This window comes from Scleropages formosus, chromosome 14 (genome assembly GCF_900964775.1).
Source record: "Scleropages formosus chromosome 14, fSclFor1.1, whole genome shotgun sequence".
NCBI lineage: Eukaryota > Metazoa > Chordata > Actinopteri > Osteoglossiformes > Osteoglossidae > Scleropages > Scleropages formosus.
The window spans coordinates 1,389,721-1,411,293 of record NC_041819.1 but is presented as its reverse complement, the minus strand read 5'-3'; the positions used below and the strand labels follow the sequence as shown (position 1 = coordinate 1,411,293).

Sequence of the window (21,573 nt, the reverse complement as noted above, 5' to 3'; positions counted from 1 at the left end):
TGAACGAACCAACACACCCAGTGTCAGGTGTTTAAATATTCCAGTCAGCCCATGTTTGTTATTACCGTATTTCCTCGAATACAGCTCAGACTTTTTCCCCAAAATTAAAGTAAAAAATCGGAGTGTGAGACATACCTGGGAATTTTCAGAAACTAAAGTTTTTCAGGTTAAATTCATGTTTATAATTAAATCTTCAGTATTCATTATAATTTATAATTGTTCACATTATTTATAAAAATGAATGCATTTAAATTTTCATTATCAATGTTATTTACGCAATCTGCTGTTTATGTTTGATTAGCATTGGCTATTTGCAACACATACACATATAGTTATTGCTCGTCCTAAATTGAATCACATAGCGATGAAAATCCATCACTTTATCCTCAATCTTTTGGCATTCTTTGGCAAACAGATGTCCTTCGACGAACGGAAAGACTTTTCCTCTTCGTTAATCTCGTGATCCAACCTCGGCTCACTTTCAGATCTGTTCGACTGATGCCTCGTTTTGTAGCTAACTCGCACGCTTTGAAATGTACCATTTTGTGCAAAACACAGCAACCATCTTTACGCAAACCTATCACATATTCAAATAACTCATCTGCCAATGCAGAAAACTTTCCCCATTTAGGTCCTCGGAATGCTTTTCTTGACTTATTGGTGTTTTGTAATGCAGGTTTTTGTTTATGCCAGTATGTCCCCTTAAACTCAGTCACTGTAAACTCATGCCCTGCTGCTGCTTGATTACCATGTTTTTCTGCGAAATCAATAACTTTGAGTTTAAAACCAACACTGTAACTTGAAAATTTGTCCATATTTCAAGCAAAAATAGCCGGTAATTTACAAGACTTGAGATACGTTATAAACAATGCTTCACGAATGACTTATGAGAAGTGATCTGAAAGCGGATCGTGAAACGGACAACAATGGTAGGCCAGTACGTATATGACTGGTGCAGTATTAGCAAAAGATCATGCAACTTAACAACAAAGTCAAGCCGATGATTGTTGAAATGCTGATTCTCTTTAACCGAATTCCAAAATATATGAAACTGCCGTAACACACACACACACACACACACATTTTCAGAACCGCTTGTCCCTTACGGGGTCACGGGGAACCGGAGCCTACCCGGTAACACAGGGCGTAAGGCCGGAAGGGGAGGGGACACACCCAGGACGGGACGCCAGTCCGCCGCAAGGCACCCCAAGCGGGACTCGAACCCCAGACCCACCGGAGAGCAGGACTGCGGTCCAACCCACTGCGCCACCGCACCCCTACTGCCATAACATTGATTAGCTATTTTTTTACAGTTTTAAACTTTTTTCGTGTGCAAAGTATATGCAAAACTTTTTAATTTCTTTTTGCGTAAGGTAAAATTAGGGGTGCAAAATATAAGCAAAGGCGAGTTATATTCAAGTAAGTATGGTATTCACAAATGAGCTGAATGCCAAAGTGAACTGAGGAGGACAGTGACCTCTACTGGGGTCCCATGACATTGCGATCTCAGGGCCAGTGGGGGTAGCAAACAGCGTGGCATTCTCATCTTTCCACAGGCTTCTCAGACAGATTTGAGCACCTAGAAAGTGCGGACTGAGAGCAAATACTCGCAGGCCCCATACAGGCTACTCCAGCTTTATTGCTGGACCACCATGATCTCACTGAAGAATTTTTTAAATACCTGAAGGATAAACAATTGGCATACCTCTGAGTGTTTTGGAGACTGGAGCTGTGCGAGCAGCAGGCTTGGGATCAGGTTTGCTTGTTAGTACTCATGATTTGGAGGAGGCTTCAGTACCTGAATTGGACCCCTGTCCAACAGTGATCAGAGGCCGATAAGTGCTGCTGTGCAGGAATTCATAAGCAAAAGGATTTGTTGCGAACAAGTGGTGGATTTCCAGCCTGGGCAAAGGTAAAAGTAAGAGTGACAGCACAGCATTTGGCTTATTCTGGCAGATCTCCCACATCACTCTGACAATTGCCCAGCCCTTTAAAGTCCTGCTCTCACATGGTTCTGCTTACTCATCCACATTAGCTCAAGCGCCAGGTTCAGAGCCCTGTGCTTAACCCACGATGCATTGGGTTTACCCTTGCTTCTCCACCCTCCTGTCCTCCTTTTCCCTCAGACTAGATATTTTCCTGCTCTGCTGTCAGTCCAGACCTCCATTTTGCATTGCTTTTTTCCGGCAGTTCTGTCATCTAGTGCCATCACTTATCTTTCAAATGAACGTTCCCATAGCAGAAAACAGAAAAATATTTTTATTTTCTGCAAGCAGAGGCAGTAGAATGCAGCCACTGTCTCAAATTGTGTGACCAAGTAATAATACTTTAACCTGCATTTACAAAGTTTAATGCTCTGTTAAGATGTGTTTACCCACTGTTCTCTGCTGTGCGTAAACACATCTTAGTGGAGATACACAAATCTGTTCTCAAGTCACTCTGCCAGCAGGATGATCTCCTGATGAAGTACAACAGAAAGACTGACTGTGCAGCCTATAGTAGCTGATCATTAGGCCTCCTCTTCGCATTAATTAAAAAAGGAAGGTGGAATGGGCTAAGGGTTTGCTTTGAAAAGTGCCTTTGTTCTACACCCCTGAAGGGCATTGGGCTCTGCACTTTAATGAGATGCTGAGGATGTGTTAATCCCGTCAATGAAGACTCCACTCTCCAGAGTAAAGAGTATGTGGATCTGTGAGAAAGCCTGCATTTGGATTTGTGCATGCTTGCATGTGTGTGTGTGCGTGTGTGTGTGTGTGTGTGTGTGTGTCTGTGTATGGGGTCAGGTGAGCAGTCCTAAGAAGGAGAAGGCTGAGATGCCAGCACTAATGTTCTCAACAGCCCTGGTCTCCATCACTCTCTACCCCCCACTGCAGCTGTTGGCAGACATCACCTGGGTACACAGCGCCTTTGCCAGGCCAAGATTTAGAGGAAGGCTTTCTACATAATTGAAGAAGTTTTTTTCATCTGGCACAGCTTGGAAAGTGCTCCATCAGTGCCTTTTGCACTGGGAGCGCTAAGGGAGAACAGGGAAAATCCAGGGGCTGTTCGAGCTTCTGCCCCAGGAGATGCTCCAGGGGTCCTTGTAGTCAGCTGACATGGGTTTGCAGGTCTAAAGGAAGTCAGTATTTCAGTGTCATGTAAATGCGGCTCATGTGGTGTAAACATGCTGTCGTCTGTGGTACAGTAAAACACACCACTCTTCCAGGTCCTCTTGTCCACTTGCAGCGAGGCACTCGATCATTTTCTTTTGATTACATAGCACTATCCTCCTTTGGTTAGGAATCGAGTTGTGTTCTTTGCTCAGCCCCCCCACCTCCACACACACACACCGCTGCTGGTTACCATTCCAGCACCGACAGGCCCAGCACCATCAAAAGGTTGCAGTGTTTACACTGTGTCAAGGACTGACCTTTAGATACACAGAGAAAAGAATCTTAATGGAGTTATATCCAATGAAGAGCTTTCCGCTTCCACTGAGATACAGCAAACGAAAAACGTAAAAGACCAGACTGAACAGGAGCAGGAAAACAGGAGCAGGAAAGGGAGTGAGAGGATGGGAAACAGAGGGCAGAGAGCCAGACCAGGTGGCCAGTGACTTGTGGTTCTAGTTGAGCTGCAATACAAACTTAATTGGGCCTGTGGGTTGAGCTGAGCAAGGCGTGTTTTCATGCCTACCATAAATATGGTCTCATGTTCATAACATTATACACCTGAGAGTCTCTCTCTCTCATTTGGATTTATGGCTCTTAATAAACCTTTATGTATTTAAATGGCAAACTTTATCCTCTCGTGTTAGTCTGAAGTGGACATGGATTTTGTCAAGCAGTTCCACAAATGTCACGAATATACAAAAAACCAATTAGGCCAAGGCCCCAAAATCATTAGATAACATTGTGTATTTTAGTATTTTAACATATTAAATGTGGAGTAGGTGATCACTGTTCAGGACAAGGCCAGTGTTGACAAAGGTTTTGCTCTGTGTGCAAATGCACATGTTGATAGCTGATTACACGACGTCTCTCGGTGGACCTGATTTAATTCCTGTGGCGCTTCCCTGTTCAAAGACAGAATGCATAGTCTGCTCTTAATAGAATGATTTGCAGTACTCCTCACGACCGCTCCATTGTTAAACAAAACACGTGAAGCGAAAGAGTATTGAAGGAAACATGGGGACATTTCCTCTGCCCAAGATGGCAGGCAGGCCAGAAAAACCAGTGAGGAAGGGAAAACCCAATGCTGGCCTGAGGTTGACAGAAGATTCTACCTGCAAATGGAAGGTTACAGGAAGTAAGGGAGGCCACTGAACGTTGTGGTTTTCATGACCGCTGTATTATTCCTCACTTTTCATTCAGTTCAGCAAGCACCAAAAATCTTTAAGTAGTATGGTGTTTGCACCCTGTAGGTCTCAGGTCTTTTCTCTTGTTAACATTTAGTGTCTCCTTCTGTCCACAGAAGCCACCTCACTTGCTGAAGGGACCACTCCCACCATGCCTCACCTGGCAGAGAGCAGCACCATCCAGAGGGTGATTTCAGGTGAGTCACACCCAAATCTCAAAGCACTCCATACTCAAACCATCAGTAAACAGAGAGGCAAATGTGTATTACTGTTATAAATTATAACCAAACGATCATTTTCCCTCCTATGCGAAATCATGCCATTCACATACTTCTCCATCCCTCCATCTGGATGGAGGTCAATGGCCAACTCTGATCCCCGTCTGGGAGTAGCTTGGAGCTTCCTGTAGATGGGGTTAGGAAATGTTTCTTTCCCTAATCTCCCACTGCAACACACAGGAGCTAGCTGGGCCATTGGTTTCTGAGCAGAAGTGTGCTTGTGCATTCAAATGGTCTCCGGATGCACACACACTCAGACACACACTCTCATGGTCACATGTTCACAATAATCATAAACCCTCTTTTGTAAAGAAAACAGCATCCTTGGGGGTCAATGCAGAGATGTAGCAAATTAACCCCCAACTAATACAAAAATGCATGCACACACATACAATCTCACACACACAGGCTCTCCCAATGTGGCAGCTTTGCAAGGTTGCCTTTGACAAGACTACAGGAGACCTGCTGGGAGTCAGCCTGTTTTGCAAGTTGTATTTAATAGCAATATGGACTTCATCGGCCGAGTGGTGAAAAACTCATGTTAGGACACCAAAGCCCCCACCCTCAGGCCTGAATTTTTTTAGCAGTTAGTGTTTGTTTAGTGCATTACAATGTCAGATGTAAACACTTATCAAGAGCTAACCCTTTCCACCCCTCAGCTCTGACCACCACCCCCTCCTCAGCAGGAGGGATATGTGACTTTGAGCATGGTCTCTGTGGATGGACACATGACCCCAACTCCAATCTCAACTGGTCCCTGCGCAACAGTCTACCTGGCCCCAGCAAAGACCACTCCGTGGGTTCTGATGGTGAGCATATGCTTTTCTTCACAGGCAAGAGGTCCTGCTTATTCTGAAAGACATTACTCATACTGGGTCCTCCTTGTTGTTTCCCAGACCCTAGATATGTCAGATGGGTTCTGTGGTTTACATTCACCTTTGTCCTTGCACATACAGTATGTGTAAAACCTACTCACGTACCAACCAGGACACACCAAGCATTTCAATATAATAACTCCTCCCACATAAAAAGGTTCATGATCCCTAGTTGTGCTTACTTTGCTTTTTCAAACATTAATTTTCTCCCCCATGGGATTCTGGGTATTTATATACCCAGCCATTTGTTGTTATAACATGTTACAGCCAAGACAACACAAACAACAGTTATAATGATAATGTGAGCAGTGTGTTTAATTCTCTTGGGTTTCTTTCATATATTCTTGTGTGTGTTGTGCTGAGTGTGTTTGAGCCTGCTTACTACATCCATTTCTCCCTTTTTCCTGCTAACTATCCAGCACACACCTGCTCAGGATGAGAGCTCAGCATGTACATAGATGAGCTGTTTCTATGATGTGACAGTTGGTGGTTAACATGACAAGGCAACAGGGGTTAACACGACAAGAAGGGCGGTGGTCAAAACAGGGACCGATTGCTCTTTCGGGTACTGGTAAACCAAATCTAGATCAAGTGAAGTACTTCAGGCCTTGTTATCTCTGCTGGCTGTGTAGTTCCTGGTTGTAATTAGCATCAGTTGTGACAACTGTACCAGAAACCAGTACCCCTTTTGTGGTGATCCTGCCCTTAGTTATTTTACAGACCAACTGCATCTGTCTGTCTGAAGATTACAGAAAGAAATTGTTTGTAACTTCCTTTTTTGCACAACTGAGAATCGGGAATTTTCTGTTTCTAGTGGATGAGTTACTGTGAGTTACTTAGGCATTTTTATGGTGACTGACATAATTGGTAATCAGTCTTGTAAAAATTTATTGATTTGGATTTATTGGGGTGTATTTCTTATCTAGTTGTGCAAGAGGAACTGTTGTTTTTTAATAAAAGAATTTCAAGGATAATGCTGCTAGATTATTTATGCCATTTGTTCAGGTCAGAAAGAATAATGTCTATAGCTGTCTTAGAGAAGCTTCTCTTTTCACTTGCTGATTGTGACTGCGAAATCAATTAATCATTTACAATTCCCTCACTTAACGAAAGCAACAAACAATAGAAGCAGTATAAATAGAAGCGCTGAGAATCACCTGGGGCATTTGGATCTCCTGCTGCTGTTTATAAGCATGCTTTTATGAACTATAAAAGGCATTTGTGTAAAAGCTGCAAGCTTTGGGGTGCCACACGGGGCCCCTATAACCACAGCCCACTGCATTCTGGGAAGAGCGTGGGACTTTTCCTGCCGCAAGCTTGTCACCACGGAAAAAAGAACTGGGTGGCGTGTTGTCGCTTCCAGGTTTTGCGATGGCGCTCACATGCCTGCTGACAAGGAGACAGAGGAGGGCTGTCACTGTCCTGTGAGCATTAGAGCCTTTGAATTATGTCACTAAGCCACGGCTGGCATTGGGCTTGCTGCTCATACTGACACACGGACAGAGTGGCGCACGCAAACACACTAACACATGCTAATTCTCTCTTACATACACAAAAGTGCTGAAGGATGCCCTACAGACTGGCAGACACTAACCAAGGAACACACACAGCGACAGAAGCACATGGCTCCGTCAGTGCTGTGGTGATACCAGCGCTTCCCAAAGGGACCACTTATCTTTGGAAACAATGCATTCCAATACACTGTGGTTTAAATTCCTAAATACAGGATAAACATCCAGAGTTTAAATACCAACAATGGATCAATTTGCACACAACACATGTTCTTTTTTCTGTAAACATCTCAAGACAGATTTAATGATGTTAAGATGTGAACACCAGGATGAATCCTCTCACAGCCATGGGATGATTCAGACATAGTTTCTCAGATGTGACCCGCTGCTCCCGTATCTCCCTCTCTCAATGCAGAATTTGGGAGCTATCTTTATATCGATGCGAGTCCAAAAACCGATGGGCAGCGGGCGCGACTCCTGAGCCCAGAAGTGGGTCCAGAACGGGGGTCTCTCTGCCTGCTCTTCTCCTACCAGCTGAGGGGCGAGGGGGCAGTCAGTTTGCGGGTGCTACTGCGTGATGCTGAACGGGACGAGACGCAGCTTTGGGCCCTGCGAGGAGACCAGGGGCTTTCCTGGAGGCAGGGCCGCATCATCCTGCCCCGCTCACCCCGGCAGTATCAGGTACCACAGAGGGGTAGGGCTGGGAGGGGACAGGTTTATGGTGTCATGAGGGGCCACAGGGGGCATAGCTGTCAGTGTCTGTTTTTTCAACCTTGGAAAGGGAGGAAATACTGGTAGGACAAGCCAGGCTTGTAAGAGATGAAAACTGAATGGAGCACATGAACAGCTTTGAGGAGGGCAGCGACTTGGTGTTTGCTCAGGTGTGGCATGTCATTATTCTTCACGTGGGTCACCAAGAACCTGGGTCCCTAATGCAGTTGGGAAACAGCGTATTTATTGCTTTATTCGTACATAAGGAGGTGCCATCCTATAGCTGGCCCCCTAAAAAATGCTGGGAGCTGCCCAAAGTTTCCTCAGAGATGACACTATAAGTAGATCATAGCATTGCTAAAATGGGAATAACGGATATCTGGGAATAACAGACATCCCTTTGAAAGTCTCCTTTAGAAGATATGTTCTGCCCTCTTCACCTTCCTCTCTCCCCTGGGTTAGGTTGTCATGGAGGGGTCCTTTGACCACGGCAACCAGGGACACATTGGGATAGACAATATTCACATGAGCTCTAGCACACCGCTGGAGGAGTGCTCCCGTAAGTCTGTGCCCCCACTGCTTCTCTGCACCACACCCGCAAAGCAGACGTTCTCTCCCCTCAGTCTGGGGGCCAGAGTGACACTTTTCCTTAAAAGGCGAATGAAAGCAAAGGCAGTGAAGATAAAAGCTCCTTATGTTTCTCCTTCACAAAAAATAGAAAGTGGGCCGAAAAAGCCCTGCAGGCTGCGATTCTAATCTATGTTTCATTACGTTCCCCCCCTCCTTCCTTCTCCTCTCTTATTTGTAAACACAGCCTCCCAAACCCGTCAGAGAGAATTATTGTACAATCTGCATTGCAGCCATGGCACAAAGTATGCTGATGATTTGACAGAGCGGGCTTTGGTCCTAGGATTTATTGTCAGTCGTTTTTGTTAGTGTCGCGGCAGCATCATAGTTTACTTCTGGGTGAGCAGCACTCTGTTCTGCTCTTCAGTGCGTCTTCCCACAAGACCTTCGTCTGAAGCCCCCCAAAAGCGCAAAGGCTCCTAAACTGTGCCAGCTCTTCTAGTCTAGTCATCAGGGGCTACACTTCTCTATCTGTGCCCAGCAGTGTCATATTTATGTTCAGTTCACTGCCTTCTCACCCATCTCCCCATCCACCCCACCCCAGAGCATGCTGGGCGCAGTCTTATCAATTAATACAGTTTACCCTGCATGCAGCACTCCAGCTAAAGGCCTCCCAAGGTCCTTTCTATCCTCTGTGTTTAATTGTCTCTGCATTCCAGGCTTTCAAAATAAACATTCAGTATTCTATCAAGCACCCAAACTCATCACAGATAAACAGCTGCACTTGATGCAGGCGCCTTCCATCCGAACTGGCAGGGCCATGACTCCCATCACCAGACTTGCATAATACAGTTAAGGGTTGGGAAATTTCCCTGACAGCAGTTTATTTACTCCATCAAGTGTTAGAAGAAGGGTCAGAAAACCAGCTAGCAGATCAAATTTGAGGTCATTTTTACATCATATTATCTGTGCTTTTTCAGAACCGTTTGAAGCATTCCCCCCAGATGTACCTGGTAAGTATGCTTGCTCTTTGTTCTATTCACTTCCCGAGTGAATGTTAGTGCTTCCTGCTTGTTGTTTAGCACACCTTGCAGCACTGGACAGGGTTTGTGGTGCTCTCTGAGCCACACTGCCCACCTGCCTGCCTGCTTGCCGGCTGTCGCCATGCTCCCACATGTCCCGTCCTGCACCTGAGCACACCAGGCCTGAGGGTGTGAGAACACACAGGGAGATCGACTCATGCTTCCTGGATGATAACTAGCTAGCCACAAAATGGGCATTTGCGCATCCTTTAAACTACCTGCATGCATACTCAACGTGATCATATCCAGCATCATCCCAGGCTTCCATGTGCTGTTGTGGTTCTCACTGTTGTTGTTGTTTCTGAAGCACTGATGCAATGGCACTAAAATAAGTATAAGCAGTGAGTGGGGAAACTGCAGCGTTTAGAGTGTTTTAGGTATTTAGTTTGTGTTCTTCCTGAACTGGTGAGACAAGGAATTGCGAGTGTCTCTATATGAGAGGTGCCAGCTGCATGGCAGGAACACTTTCTCGGCCTTGACGAACCGCACCACCCCCAGCATCCCCCTGGGAAATGCGATCAGTCTGAGTGACTGAGCAGCACTGCCACATTCTCTACTCCGCTGCATCTAATTAATGTGCAGAGAGGCAGGTATGCAAGCTCCTGCATCCAGTAATTACTTACTCCTTGTGTGTCATCACTCCTGCCAGCTGAATTCGACGCTGCTTCAACCCACCGGGGGGTGCTTACTCTACTTGAATGAATTGTAAAATTGGTCAGAGTCCAGGCTTCCTTCCCCCACTTTAGCTCATACATCACGTGGTTTTTGAAGAGTTTCAGTTGGGGAAGATGGCAGCCCACAGGGTGTACGGCAGAGGATTGAGAGGAAGAGACGACTGGTCTAAATCAACAGGTCATGTGTTAGAGACGCATCTTTGCTAATATCCATTTTGGTGGTCTGCATTCTTTGCCATAATCTGTGGTGGTGAGATGGATGGGCCAGGACTGTGTGGTGTTCTGCTGCAACTGTTTCCATGGAGAGAAATTGGCTTGGATCATGGGAGGCTGGCAGAGGCAGTTACCCTGCTATGAAAGAGTTGGGTCAGAAAATCAAGCCCTCAGGACATCTATGAATGACCATCTTGAAGAGGAAGTGCTGTGGTCTTCCCTTCACGCTGCCAGGTCTTAGGGCATGACTTCCCCTGACCGTGCTTGTGCAGTCAAAAATGGAGAAGGATGCTGGCTAACCTGGACAACAGTCATGCTTTGCTGTGCCGCAGTTTTTTTTTTCTACAGCATATCGTGTCTGCAGCAAACCAAACAAGGACTACCTTTCCATTTTTATTTTGGGAGGAATTCCATTTGTATATAAACTGGCAGAGTTTCACACCAAGTTAAACAGTTTGAACCTGAATTTTAGGAGAGCAGGTTTGTTTGAAAGGCCCTGCATTCACTGTCAGAATAGTAAATAAAGAGATAAAAAGTTTTGTGCTCTTACAACATCTAATCTTGGTGTGAAAACCTGTATTCCACCATAAACTGCAGTACATAAAGTAAATCATACATATATACACATAAAGTTCAAGGAAAGATTTTGGCTTGCAGTAAACTAAAGAGAAAAGCATCAGGCAAAGCCAGCATGCATGTACATCTGCGTGTTTATGTACCCGAAGTGTCTTTTTTTTTTTCTTTTTTATTTTTTGGATGCAAAACATCATGTGCAAAATAAATACATAAATCTGACCATGCATGCCTCCATACCCAAGCCAATTCTTCTGTGTCTCTCCACCAGAGGGCGCCCTTCCTGGCAGGAGTGACCCCACTGTAGACACGGTGTCAGTGCAGCCCATCCCCACCTACTGGTATTACGTAATGGCCGGCGGCGGCGCCCTGCTGCTCCTGACCTCAGCTGCGCTGGTCATGGCGGTGTGCTGCCACCGTTACCGCGTCGCAGCCAAGAAGAGTCAGCACGCGGTGGCTTACCAGACCTCCCAGTTCCCTACCAGCACCGGGGCCAACCCCGCAGTGGAGCCCACACTCACCATTAGGCTAGTAAAGGAGGAGCGCAACTGCTAGTATCTGGGGGCCTTAACAGCAGGGCGGGCTCACTGCCCAAGCACCGTCTTCACGTGTTTGCTAACTATTCTATTGGGGGAGAGAATACAAAATGATTTACTAGCTTCCCTTCGTCAAACGAATGTTGCATCTGGACTCTAAAAACACTAAGAAGGATGCGATGGAAAGGAGAAAACCAGGCCAGCTTGTGATGCTGGATGAAGAGAGCTAACACTCTGGTGGAAGTTTGTTGCCCTTGTGTTTGCTTTGGTAATCTTGTTTACGATGAAGTGTTCAGAACACTGAGAGTGCCAGATCTAATTCGCTTTCTGGGAGGATGGAACACAGACCCCTGTTTTTCTCTGGGTATCCAGCCCCCATACTTGCACCCCATGTTACTTAGACTTCAAGCTGAGATTCTGTCGGTTCTTTGGCTGAATTAAGCTCATGAGCAGCTGTATCTGGTGTCTCAGACATCATTCAAATCCATACCATTTTCTTACGGGCATCAACAACAGGCACTTCCTGTGATAACTTGTTTCCAGGTGCAGGGCAGCCACTGTCACAGTGTTAAGGAATGGAAACCTAGTCTCACAGTAGGTATTGTATGTGTATGAGAGACATTGCGTTCTGAAAGGCGAGTGCATTAATTCTGCCTGTGCCCCCCTCTCCCTGGTCCTTTTGCTTTTATTGCTTTCAGTTCCCTTTGGATCTCAATATGTGGGGGCTGTTTGTACAGAGTGAATGTGTACTTCCAACAACGATGGCCATTCTGTGGTGCCCCCTCTTCCTGAATGTAAAATAGGATAGACTGAGACCTCAAACATGCTCAGCATTGCAGTTCCAGTCCATATGGTCTTTTCATCCACATGTGACCAATACAAACTGATTCTTCTTGTTAAACAAATTTCAAGAATACATAAGGACAAGACAAGCAAGATAGTCTGTACACTTGTCAATGATGTTATTAGCCTTGAGTTGGTTTTTGAGGTGCTTGTTTCTTGATATGCAAAAGGATTCTGAACCTGCCTTAATCAGCCTCGTTCTCTCTGAAACCCAACATGTGACTCATGTTTCTTTGGCCTTAATCCTGGTGGGGTGGGGGGGGGGGGGTGGTTTCAGAGGTTCCTTCTCTAACTGCTCCTCTTCTAAGAGATTCTGCAGTACGTGTATTATCTTTGCTGTTTGTAATGTTTTTGCAGTTATGTTTGCTTACTGGGTGTGCACAGCAAGGGTTCAGGAACACCAGTTGAGCTGCCATCTTGTTCAGCTGGTGTCTCATTGTTTATACCGCTTTGGCTACTGTGATGACGCTGATTTAAGTTTGGCTGTTTTGTCTTAAAACTGTTCATGTGAAGTAGCACAGAGTCAACAGGAAGCTCAACACCTCCTGAGTTCAGTATTGCTGTCATGAGGTAAGAGCCAGGTGGTCAGTGATTCCATGTCTTAGTCTCCAGTACATCAGTTTGCAGCTAGACCTTTTTCATCTGAGCTCATAACTGCTGGACTCAGTCACAGCAAGACACCGGCAGGTGGGCCCGGTTGTGAATTAGGTTTCTAAACCCAGCATACAATACCTCCAATTGGATAAGTTTGCAGAACAGTACTGACTATGCAAAGCACGTTGTCATCTAGTATTAATTTTTCAGTAATTACAGATTGACATTTAGTTGTTTTTCTGCACTTTTTCCCCATATGTCATGTGTATCGTATGGACTCATAGCCAAGTAGAGGGAGTCATGAGCATATGTCCCAGTATGTCCCACAGTGATCCAAGTACTGTTTGCTACCCTGTTGGTACCACCGTTTGTCCACTAAGGAGGATTTGGAGGTTTCTTATTTTAGCTTTGTGGAGCTTGTTTTGCTGTTCTCACTACTGTTGATATCCTCTCATGTCTGGACTCTTTCAATGGTTTCTAAACCGTTTTGAATGTTGAAATCCTGAGAGGCGTGTATTATAGGAGTTAATTTTTCATTTTACTTTTTGAAATGTGCTTTTTTAGATTGCTTTTTAGTACTCTTTAAATGTGGCAAGAGAACGCTTCAAAGCTGTGATAAATATTCTAGCTTTTACCATAAGGATGTTTTTGAGAGTGTCGATGTTTGAGAGTGCAAACTAGTCCAGCGGTGAAATCAGAGAGGTCTGGGAAGCGTAACTGTCTCAGCCCCTAATCCTTTAGTACAACAGCAAACTGTCTGCTTACATATGCACACCTAAAATGATTAATTTCACAATTTCACCTTCATAACTTCATCTTGAAATTCCAGTGAAGGTTGTTTTCATTAATCTTCTTTGAGCCCAGAACCAGTACAATGTGTTTGGAAGGAAAATGGATCCATAAATGTTTTTTACAGGAGTGCAGTGGCAGGTTCCATCATGCGTTCCAGCTCGTGTTTGGGCTTTTCCAGCTGAAAGGCGGTATGCTCTCTCAAAGGGCTTTCAAAATTTTGGGCTGCTCAGGACACAGGAACTATGGAAAAGAACAGATAAATCCAACATCTTCTAATGTCCTCCATCTGGCCATTACTTTGAATTAATCTGTAATATCCCAAGTGTAGAGAGAGAAAGAAGAATGCCATATTGAGTTTTGTTCTTCTTTGAGTATGTCTCTGATATGCTGCCCCTGAAAACAAAAAGCACACAGAAGCACTTGCTAGAGGCATGCAAAGGCTAACCGTGTTCTCATCTCTCAAATGTTGTGAAATCACACACACTGCACATAAATGCATTACTGCTCCTGCTACTCATGACTTCATAAAGAATTCAGCCACATGGCAATATTCCTATTACTGTTAACCTGTTGTATTCAGCGTAGAGGCTGCAGTGTAAATGTTTTGAACATTGAATTATTTTATGTTAAATCGTATATCCCTCGGCAGTTAATAGGCACAAATTTATCAGCAGGTAATTAAGGATTTGTTGATTACTGTGCATATTAAATCTGTCAGACATGAGTTGTAATTGCTTTTTGCTGATGCATCTGTCCTGCAGGGCAGTTTTTGATAGCTCTGTAAGATACAAGTACAGCTCTTCCCCTGTCTTTAATGTTGTAAGTAGTGGGTTGCATGGTACTGTGTATTTAACATCACATATTTTGTCTGACAGATGTGTATGGTACACCTGTTTGTTCATCTGTCTCTCCCACAAGCCCTTACTGGGGGTGTATGCGTAGGGTTTGTATCAACCTCACCTGTCACCCACAGCGCTGCTCTATTTTAAACGTTGGGTTAGTCAGCCAAAAAGCAGGGATCAGGTATCATAATTATTCCATAGCTGCAGCGATACAGGATTTTTAAAAGAGCGAGGCATTTAGAAGGGAAAAGTTTATGTTCTTGTAACGGGCTTTCAAATCAGGCGTGGGCATTCCGTCACTTTCCACAGATTAGTTTTTGGGGATCTTTAATATTTTTTAATTAGTTAATGGACCAGATAACATTTATTAAACCACACAGTAAGCTTCTTTCTTCAGTTCTGGCCCAATCCCCTTGCTATCCCTGGAGGAAATATTAATGAGAAAAAGCACTCAGAGGGTCCTGAGCTCCACAAAGTGAATGAGCTGGCCGTGCCAAGCTCCCTCAATTCACCCACCCACATTCAGCCAACTGTTGCGTCGCATCCTCACTCTTATGCAAAATAAAGCGAAAGAAACTATTTTATTTTTTTCGTCATGACAGCAGCAACAGCAGCCCAAAAGTGCAAGTCACAAATCGACCTCAGGATTTGTGCTCATGGCTAAACCTCCAGCTGTTCATATTGCAGTGGAAAGAAGTTTAATTCCCTTTTGTAAGAATCTTATTGCAAAATGAGTGCTAATTTGGCAATTTTTTTTCTTAGTTTTTTAGCCATTTTGACTAGTGCACTTTCTTATAAATTTCACTCGGAGAATACAAATAAAAACAGTCCACTTAATCATATAGTCCAGTAGGCCTCAAATTGAGCAGATTACTGTGGAGTCACTTTGTCAGAGCTGGTGTCGCTGGAGGAGTCTGAACAGGTTGATTTTCTTGCTGTGTGCACTTTTAGTCTTTCATTGTGAATGTACGACTTCGACTGTGACTGTCCAGTACCTTGAGCGATGTTCATGCTGTGTACCTCAACTCGCCTGTTTATAAGAGAATTGAAAACAAACAAAAGGTATTTTAGCCTGTGGGAATCTATGTTCTTGGAAATATATTGTGCGGAATGTAATAAATGCTATTTTTCTAAAAAGCTTGAGTTTATGCTGTCAAATTCATTGCTGCTGTGTCATTTTCTTATGTGTCTGCACAATTCCTTTTGTAGTAATTCTGGTGTCAATGCTGTATTTTTTTCTTTTTTTGGTTTATTTGAAGTTCTGGTCTACGATTGAACATCCGTATTTCAAGTGTAGAACAGTTTTACTCATTTTAAGAGATTCGGTCCCCTTTATTTTTACACAGGAGTACAGAGTGGGTATTTCCATTTAGATCTTCCAGTCGTGCGCAGGGTCTCAGAATGATATACTGACTCATTGTAAACCTACAAGTCAGATGTTCCCTCAATGTTTCTTCTGTACATTGGAGCAATTTGGTTTTGCAGGCGAGACTTTAAAAAAAAGTATTTGTTATATATCATGCTGTTTACGCAACATGGATGTAACAAACACAGCTTTTTTGGAGCGTATGGAAAAAACCATGAAAGAACTTGCACCACTAGTTGTTTGAAGTGACAAATAAAATATTTCATTAACTTGCCCTAATTGCTGCAGTGCTTCATATTGAGTTACTCTAATTTACACAGTTTTAATTGCAAATATTAATCTTTTTTGTTTTTCTGTCATAGGTCAGAGATCTGTGTACTTAGGTGAGGAACGACCCTTCAACAGCAGAGAGCAAATAGATATAGGTAAGATTTCCGCCTGCCCAAAAACTTCCTTTACTGGAGCTTTAAACTGCAATCTTCACTTTCACGTTACCACCGTTTATACAGCATCAGATTTTCCTGAAGGAATTCAGGCCAAGTGCGTCGCTCAGGCATACACCTTCAGGCCGTGCCCTGGAAATCGAACCAGTAACCATTCAATCACAAGTCCACCACCTTCATCTCAGTTCCACATGCTGCTACCTGCTTATCTCAGTTGCATTGATGGCACCTCACACCTGAGCTCATTCTCTCACACAACCTGTTCAGAGGCTTCAGTGATGAGCTCTGATGCATCTGCTCACATCTCCACCTATTCAAATCTAACACATCTACTCAGATACGCCTTCACTCTGTGAGAGAACTCCATTCTGTTCCGGTTTATTAGTTCCTTTCAGCCAATAATTCTGAGATTCACACACTTATGAGTCCACTGCCTTTTCGCTGGAAAGTCTTTGTCCCAGGGAAGAAAGTGAGAGAAAACTAATTACAGAACGGGACAGAATCTGTTCATCGCCTCATCTTTCATTACTTTCTCCCCGCATGCTCTTTCTTGAAGAAAATAATGAAATGCCTCTTCTGGCCACCAATCGCAAGATGGTACATATATTAGGACTGCCAAAGCAAAATTAACAATAAACAGATGCCAGGGACATTTTTATTAGTTTTGGCCTGACAACAAGGAGCAGTGCGTTAAGGTGTTCTTCAACGAGGCAGATTGCTTTGCTTGCCCCACCAGACTGATGTTGGCACGAGAGGCAGAGACACATGTTTCTGCATTTATTCGGTCAATTTGGAAACATGTTGACACCTGGGCAGCATAATCATGAAGCTAAAAAAGCTGATGATATTATGTTTTTACCACACAGCCGGTAAAATGAGTTGAGAGAACAATAATCCCATGATGCAACATGATCCTGTCAGGCTCAGTACTAGATGTCCACCTCAAGCCCAGGTCTTCATGGTTCTCGCTTGTTTTGTTTTGTAGATTCCCGCTTTCAGGAGTGGAGTACACAAGGCCCTACTTTAGAGCCGCCAGTGACACGCGTGTCTGAGAAAGACAACGCATGGCTGTACACGCTGGACCCCATCCTGGTGACGATCATCGTGATGAGCTCTCTGGGCGTGCTGCTGGGTGCCGTGTGCGCTGGCCTACTTCTCTACTGCTCGTGCTCCTACAGTGGCCTGTCCTCTCGCAGCTCCACCACACTGGAGAACTACAACTTCGAGTTGTACGACGGCATCAAACACAAAGTCAAGATCAACCAGCAGCGCTGCTGTTCTGAGGCCTAAGGGGGGACAGGAGGCAGGGCTCTAGGAAAAGGGATGGGACTGGCCCAGGACACGCCCCCAGTTAGGCACTCTCACCCAAAATGCGACATTCTATCTCCTCCTCTGCTGTCTCTGTGTAACACTCCATCACTTGTGTGAGGGCACCAGTTCGATGAAAGGAGGAGCTCACCACTCCGACCACATGGACTCCCCTGCTGCTGAAACAGACCCAGATGTGTGAACCAAGAATGCTTCTACGGATGCTGAAAAAATATATAAAACATATCAACTTTAATGCCTATCCAAAAAGAAATATATATATAATATAGATTTTTAAAGATCTACTTTTTAAAAAGGTGACTGAATTTAGACATGGTTGACAGGTGGGGGGTGACTGTGGACAGCATCACCCCTGCTGTGCGGAGGCAGTGCCCTGGGACACTGTAGTGTTTCAGACTGTTCAGCTTTAGATCTGTGTCTCGATAACGTACCGCTTTCTGTTGTTCTTTGTCATCCAAGCTATTTTTAGAAATAATTGTTTTGTGACAACCGCCACTGTCGTTCGCTTTATTACGTTCAGTCTTATTACAATATGTGATGTTTCTTTTTTGTTTTCCATTGTTGCCCATTTGTTAAAGAGAATAGAACAGGAGAGAAAAAAGTGTCTGCCTAAAATTAGAGACAAAGTGTTAGGTTACATATGTTAGGCGTAGGATGAGGACCGCCGTCTTTTTGGTGTTTTACTTTTTGACGGAACGCAATTTACACCCGTGTGAGTGGGTGAGGATTACCAAGGTGCAACCTATGGATTGCTAACAGCTGGAGACGTGTCGGTCACGGGGCCGTTTGGGTGTCAGAGACAAGAGGGGCACAGGGAGGTGTCTCTCAGCGCTTACCAGGGGAGCTCAGGCCTGCACTCGTGTGGAACGCAAAGAGAGCCCCAAAGACAATGGGAGCTGAAAATCAAAGCCACTTTCTTGGACACACTTTTGAGCCTTAAGCAAACCATCTTTGGAGGAGAGCCATCGAGAAGCGCCAGTTGCTGGAGGATAAACCACTGAGGCCTTGACGGATGAGGCCTGCGCTTCCTTTGCTTCACGTTGGTTTGTTTGTTTCTTTAGCGAAGGAGATGGACGGTGTCTGGGTCAGCGCCAGTCCTGGTCTGGCCTCTGGCCTTGATCCGTCGCATTGCGAAGAGAGCTGCAGATCTTTCATCAACACCCCACCCCCGCCAAACTTTCAACTGGAAGCTCAAACTCTTATCCTTGCTGGTGGAAGTGCACAGAGCGTGGGTGGCAGCTCAGCCCAGCCCAATCCAGTCATGGCAGAACAGGAATGGTCTGATCTGCCAGAGTGAGGGCTTGCTGTGGTGCACTTTGGGGTCAGGGGGAGCAGGAGGGCACTGAAGAGGGCTGGAGATGGGGTTACTGCAGCACACAGCCCCTCCCTGGACTCGGTGGACATTTCCAAGTGCCTTGGAGCTCATTTGAAGGAGCTCCCACTGAGCTGAGACAGTATTACCTCTTCTGTCTGGGACAGGGGGGCAAGACAAGCGGGACAAATCGCAAGGAAGAAGGCAAGAATGAAGGATAGAAATTCCCGGCACTGGTCAGATACTCAATTGCTGTTTGTAGACTTTGTACAGAAATGTCATTTTTTATTATTATAATTATTGTTATTATTTAATAAAGGATTGATAACATATGAAATATGATTGGTTTTTGGTGGCGGCTGCATGTTGTTTTTGTTTAATCCATACTTCCGTTCAAAAGTTCCCACTTACTGTATACAGCCACTTATTTCATTGGATAGGTTTCATTGCTGTACCACCTTCAAGGGTACAAGAGCAGGACTCTTCCTCGGTTTTAAGTTCACCTACTGGAAGTGATTGTGAGTCTGATGGCTTGTGCAGTGGTGGAGATCAGGTTTATGGTTTGAGGCAGAGAAGGGTTTGGACCTGCTTAGCTCTGACTACACACACACACACACACACACACATACACACACACACACAGAGTTTCCTTGCCACTCCATGTTCACAATCATCCCTTCCCATGAGCACCAGTTCCCCATGTCCTTTACACCAGCGCCACCCCTTCCTCCTGTCCAGTGTCACTCAGCTCTGCTCTAATGGTTGCTCTTGTTCACCTGTTTATTTTTATCTCTCATTTCCAACTACCTTTCATGTCTCTCTCCCATTTTCCACTTGAGATAAAGATAGCAGCGCTTCCATTTTAAGTATCTACTACTGGACTCTTAAGTATCCATTATAGACATGAGACCGGCATATTGATTAATGTGTTGGAAAATGAAATGAATTATATTTTGTTCTGTAAGCTTTTCCACAAATGGCTTAATGGTATGTTTACTCTTAGATCATAATATTGTGTCACGGATGTATGGAAATTTGCGGAGGAATGTGCTGCATAGCCTCTCGGGGTACTGAAGAAACATATGAGAAAAATGGGCTCTGTGTCGGAAAGTTTTATCATCGCAAAGGCGTTCAGCTTTGAGGAGGAAAAGGACTGTTTGTCGTTTGATGATGCATGTGCATATTTACTGTGCTGCGCAACGAGACAGCCCACTGATGGAGGAATTCGTGTAAACCATTACTTGTGTTTGTTTGCCTGTGTTTCACCATTTATGGAGGACAGTGCATCCATTCTCATTAGCCTGCTCATGTTTTGCGTTAAAGCTCATATGCTGCCCATAAAATGCGTTCCAGTTGAAACGTGTTGTGCAATCAGTGTGCCAGTGTAAAGGCTGGGGATGTGTGGGGGGTGGTGCCGTACCCCCGCGTGTCTAAATGAGAGTGTGAGGGTCGTCTGATGTTGCTGAAGAGAAAAAGAGCACCAAGCCTGGTTGAGGGTAAAAAAAAAAAAAAGTCCTCAAACACAACAGAACAGAGCAGAGCCATCACCCAGGAGATCAGTCTGAAAATACTGCGTTGGGTAAGTCACACCAAGGACAACATCAAACAAAGTAATCAAGCCTAATCTCACTAGTTTTCCTCCTTTTTAACTGCATGATTTATACATTGGGGTACCTGGTCGGAGCGAGTCGATTTTTTTAAAAAAAGAGTTTGCTGTGCATATAGTCATATCCGGATATTGATACACGCCACAGTATTACCTTGCAGCACAGCCTGTAGCACTGGGGCACATGGATCCTTGGCTTTCATTAAAGATCTGGGTTCAAATTCGGCTCAGTGTGGCATTTGTATGTTCTTTCCGTTCTCTTGTGGGTTTCACCCCGCAGTGCAAAAGCATGAAAGCAATGGTAGCCAACTTCTGTACCATTCCTTACAGTGAATGACACACAAGTGGTTGCCAAGAGGTGACTTTCACTCAATGGCACTTACTCTACCCACCTACAACTGATCTGACAGCTGTTACTGGGCCATTGTGTTAAATAGTTGTGCTATGAATGATCACTGTAAGGGCTGCAGGAGAAACGGGGTTGTGAAAGTAAGGAGGAGCTTCCAAAGGCATCTGTGGACACATCTGAAGCAGAGTTCCAGTGGCAGATGGCTGAGCGACACATCAACCGGGAAGGCAGGGTGGGAGGAGGATGGAAGCCTGGACAGCAAGCGCCCAACCCCCTCACTCTCCACACACATACACACACACAGAGATGGAGGTCTGTGTGGCCCCCAAGCTGAGGAGTCTCTTTCAACGCCATCCAGATCTCTCTGAGGGCCTCCTGTGCAGCCCGAGCCGTGAAACCACCACCAGCCTCCGCCCCTCTTCCCACCACCCCATCGTCAAATGCCCCCTGCCAACCCCCCAGGCACCCAAAGAATCCAGGACAGAAACCTCGGCCCAGGACATCCGTCAGTCCTGCCAGGAGTTCAAAGCGGTTATGTGGGTCAGCAGGAGACTTTGGGCTTCTACCCCATACCCAGGCCGATAGCATCAGTCAACAATCCATCAATTATTTACACATGAGGAAGCCATTTCTCCCACTGAGATTTATTTTTATTTAAACACAGCTGGATATCTGGTATAGCAACAAATAAATAAAATAAAATGTTTAATAAGATTGTTTTTGGAAATTTGGCCATATTCC

At 44.8% G+C, this 21,573-nt stretch overlaps 1 protein-coding gene across 2 annotated transcripts in view; it reads left to right on the top strand.

Annotated features, from left to right (window-relative positions):
• The window catches only part of LOC108918230 (neuropilin-2-like), a 53,748-nt gene extending 34,574 nt beyond the window's left edge, over positions 1-19,174 (top strand). Inside the window, exons 11-17 of one of the 2 annotated variants that reach the window (XM_018725347.2) lie at positions 4,453-4,533; positions 5,274-5,423; positions 7,416-7,681; positions 8,174-8,270; positions 9,259-9,291; positions 16,156-16,218; positions 17,222-19,174. In XM_018725347.2, the coding sequence (XP_018580863.1) occupies positions 4,453-4,533; positions 5,274-5,423; positions 7,416-7,681; positions 8,174-8,270; positions 9,259-9,291; positions 16,156-16,218; positions 17,222-17,526 (995 nt within the window). In that variant the 3' untranslated portion in view covers positions 17,527-19,174. The other variant, XM_018725356.2, reaches the window with a different exon arrangement.
• Positions 19,175-21,573: the final 2,399 nt, after the last annotated feature.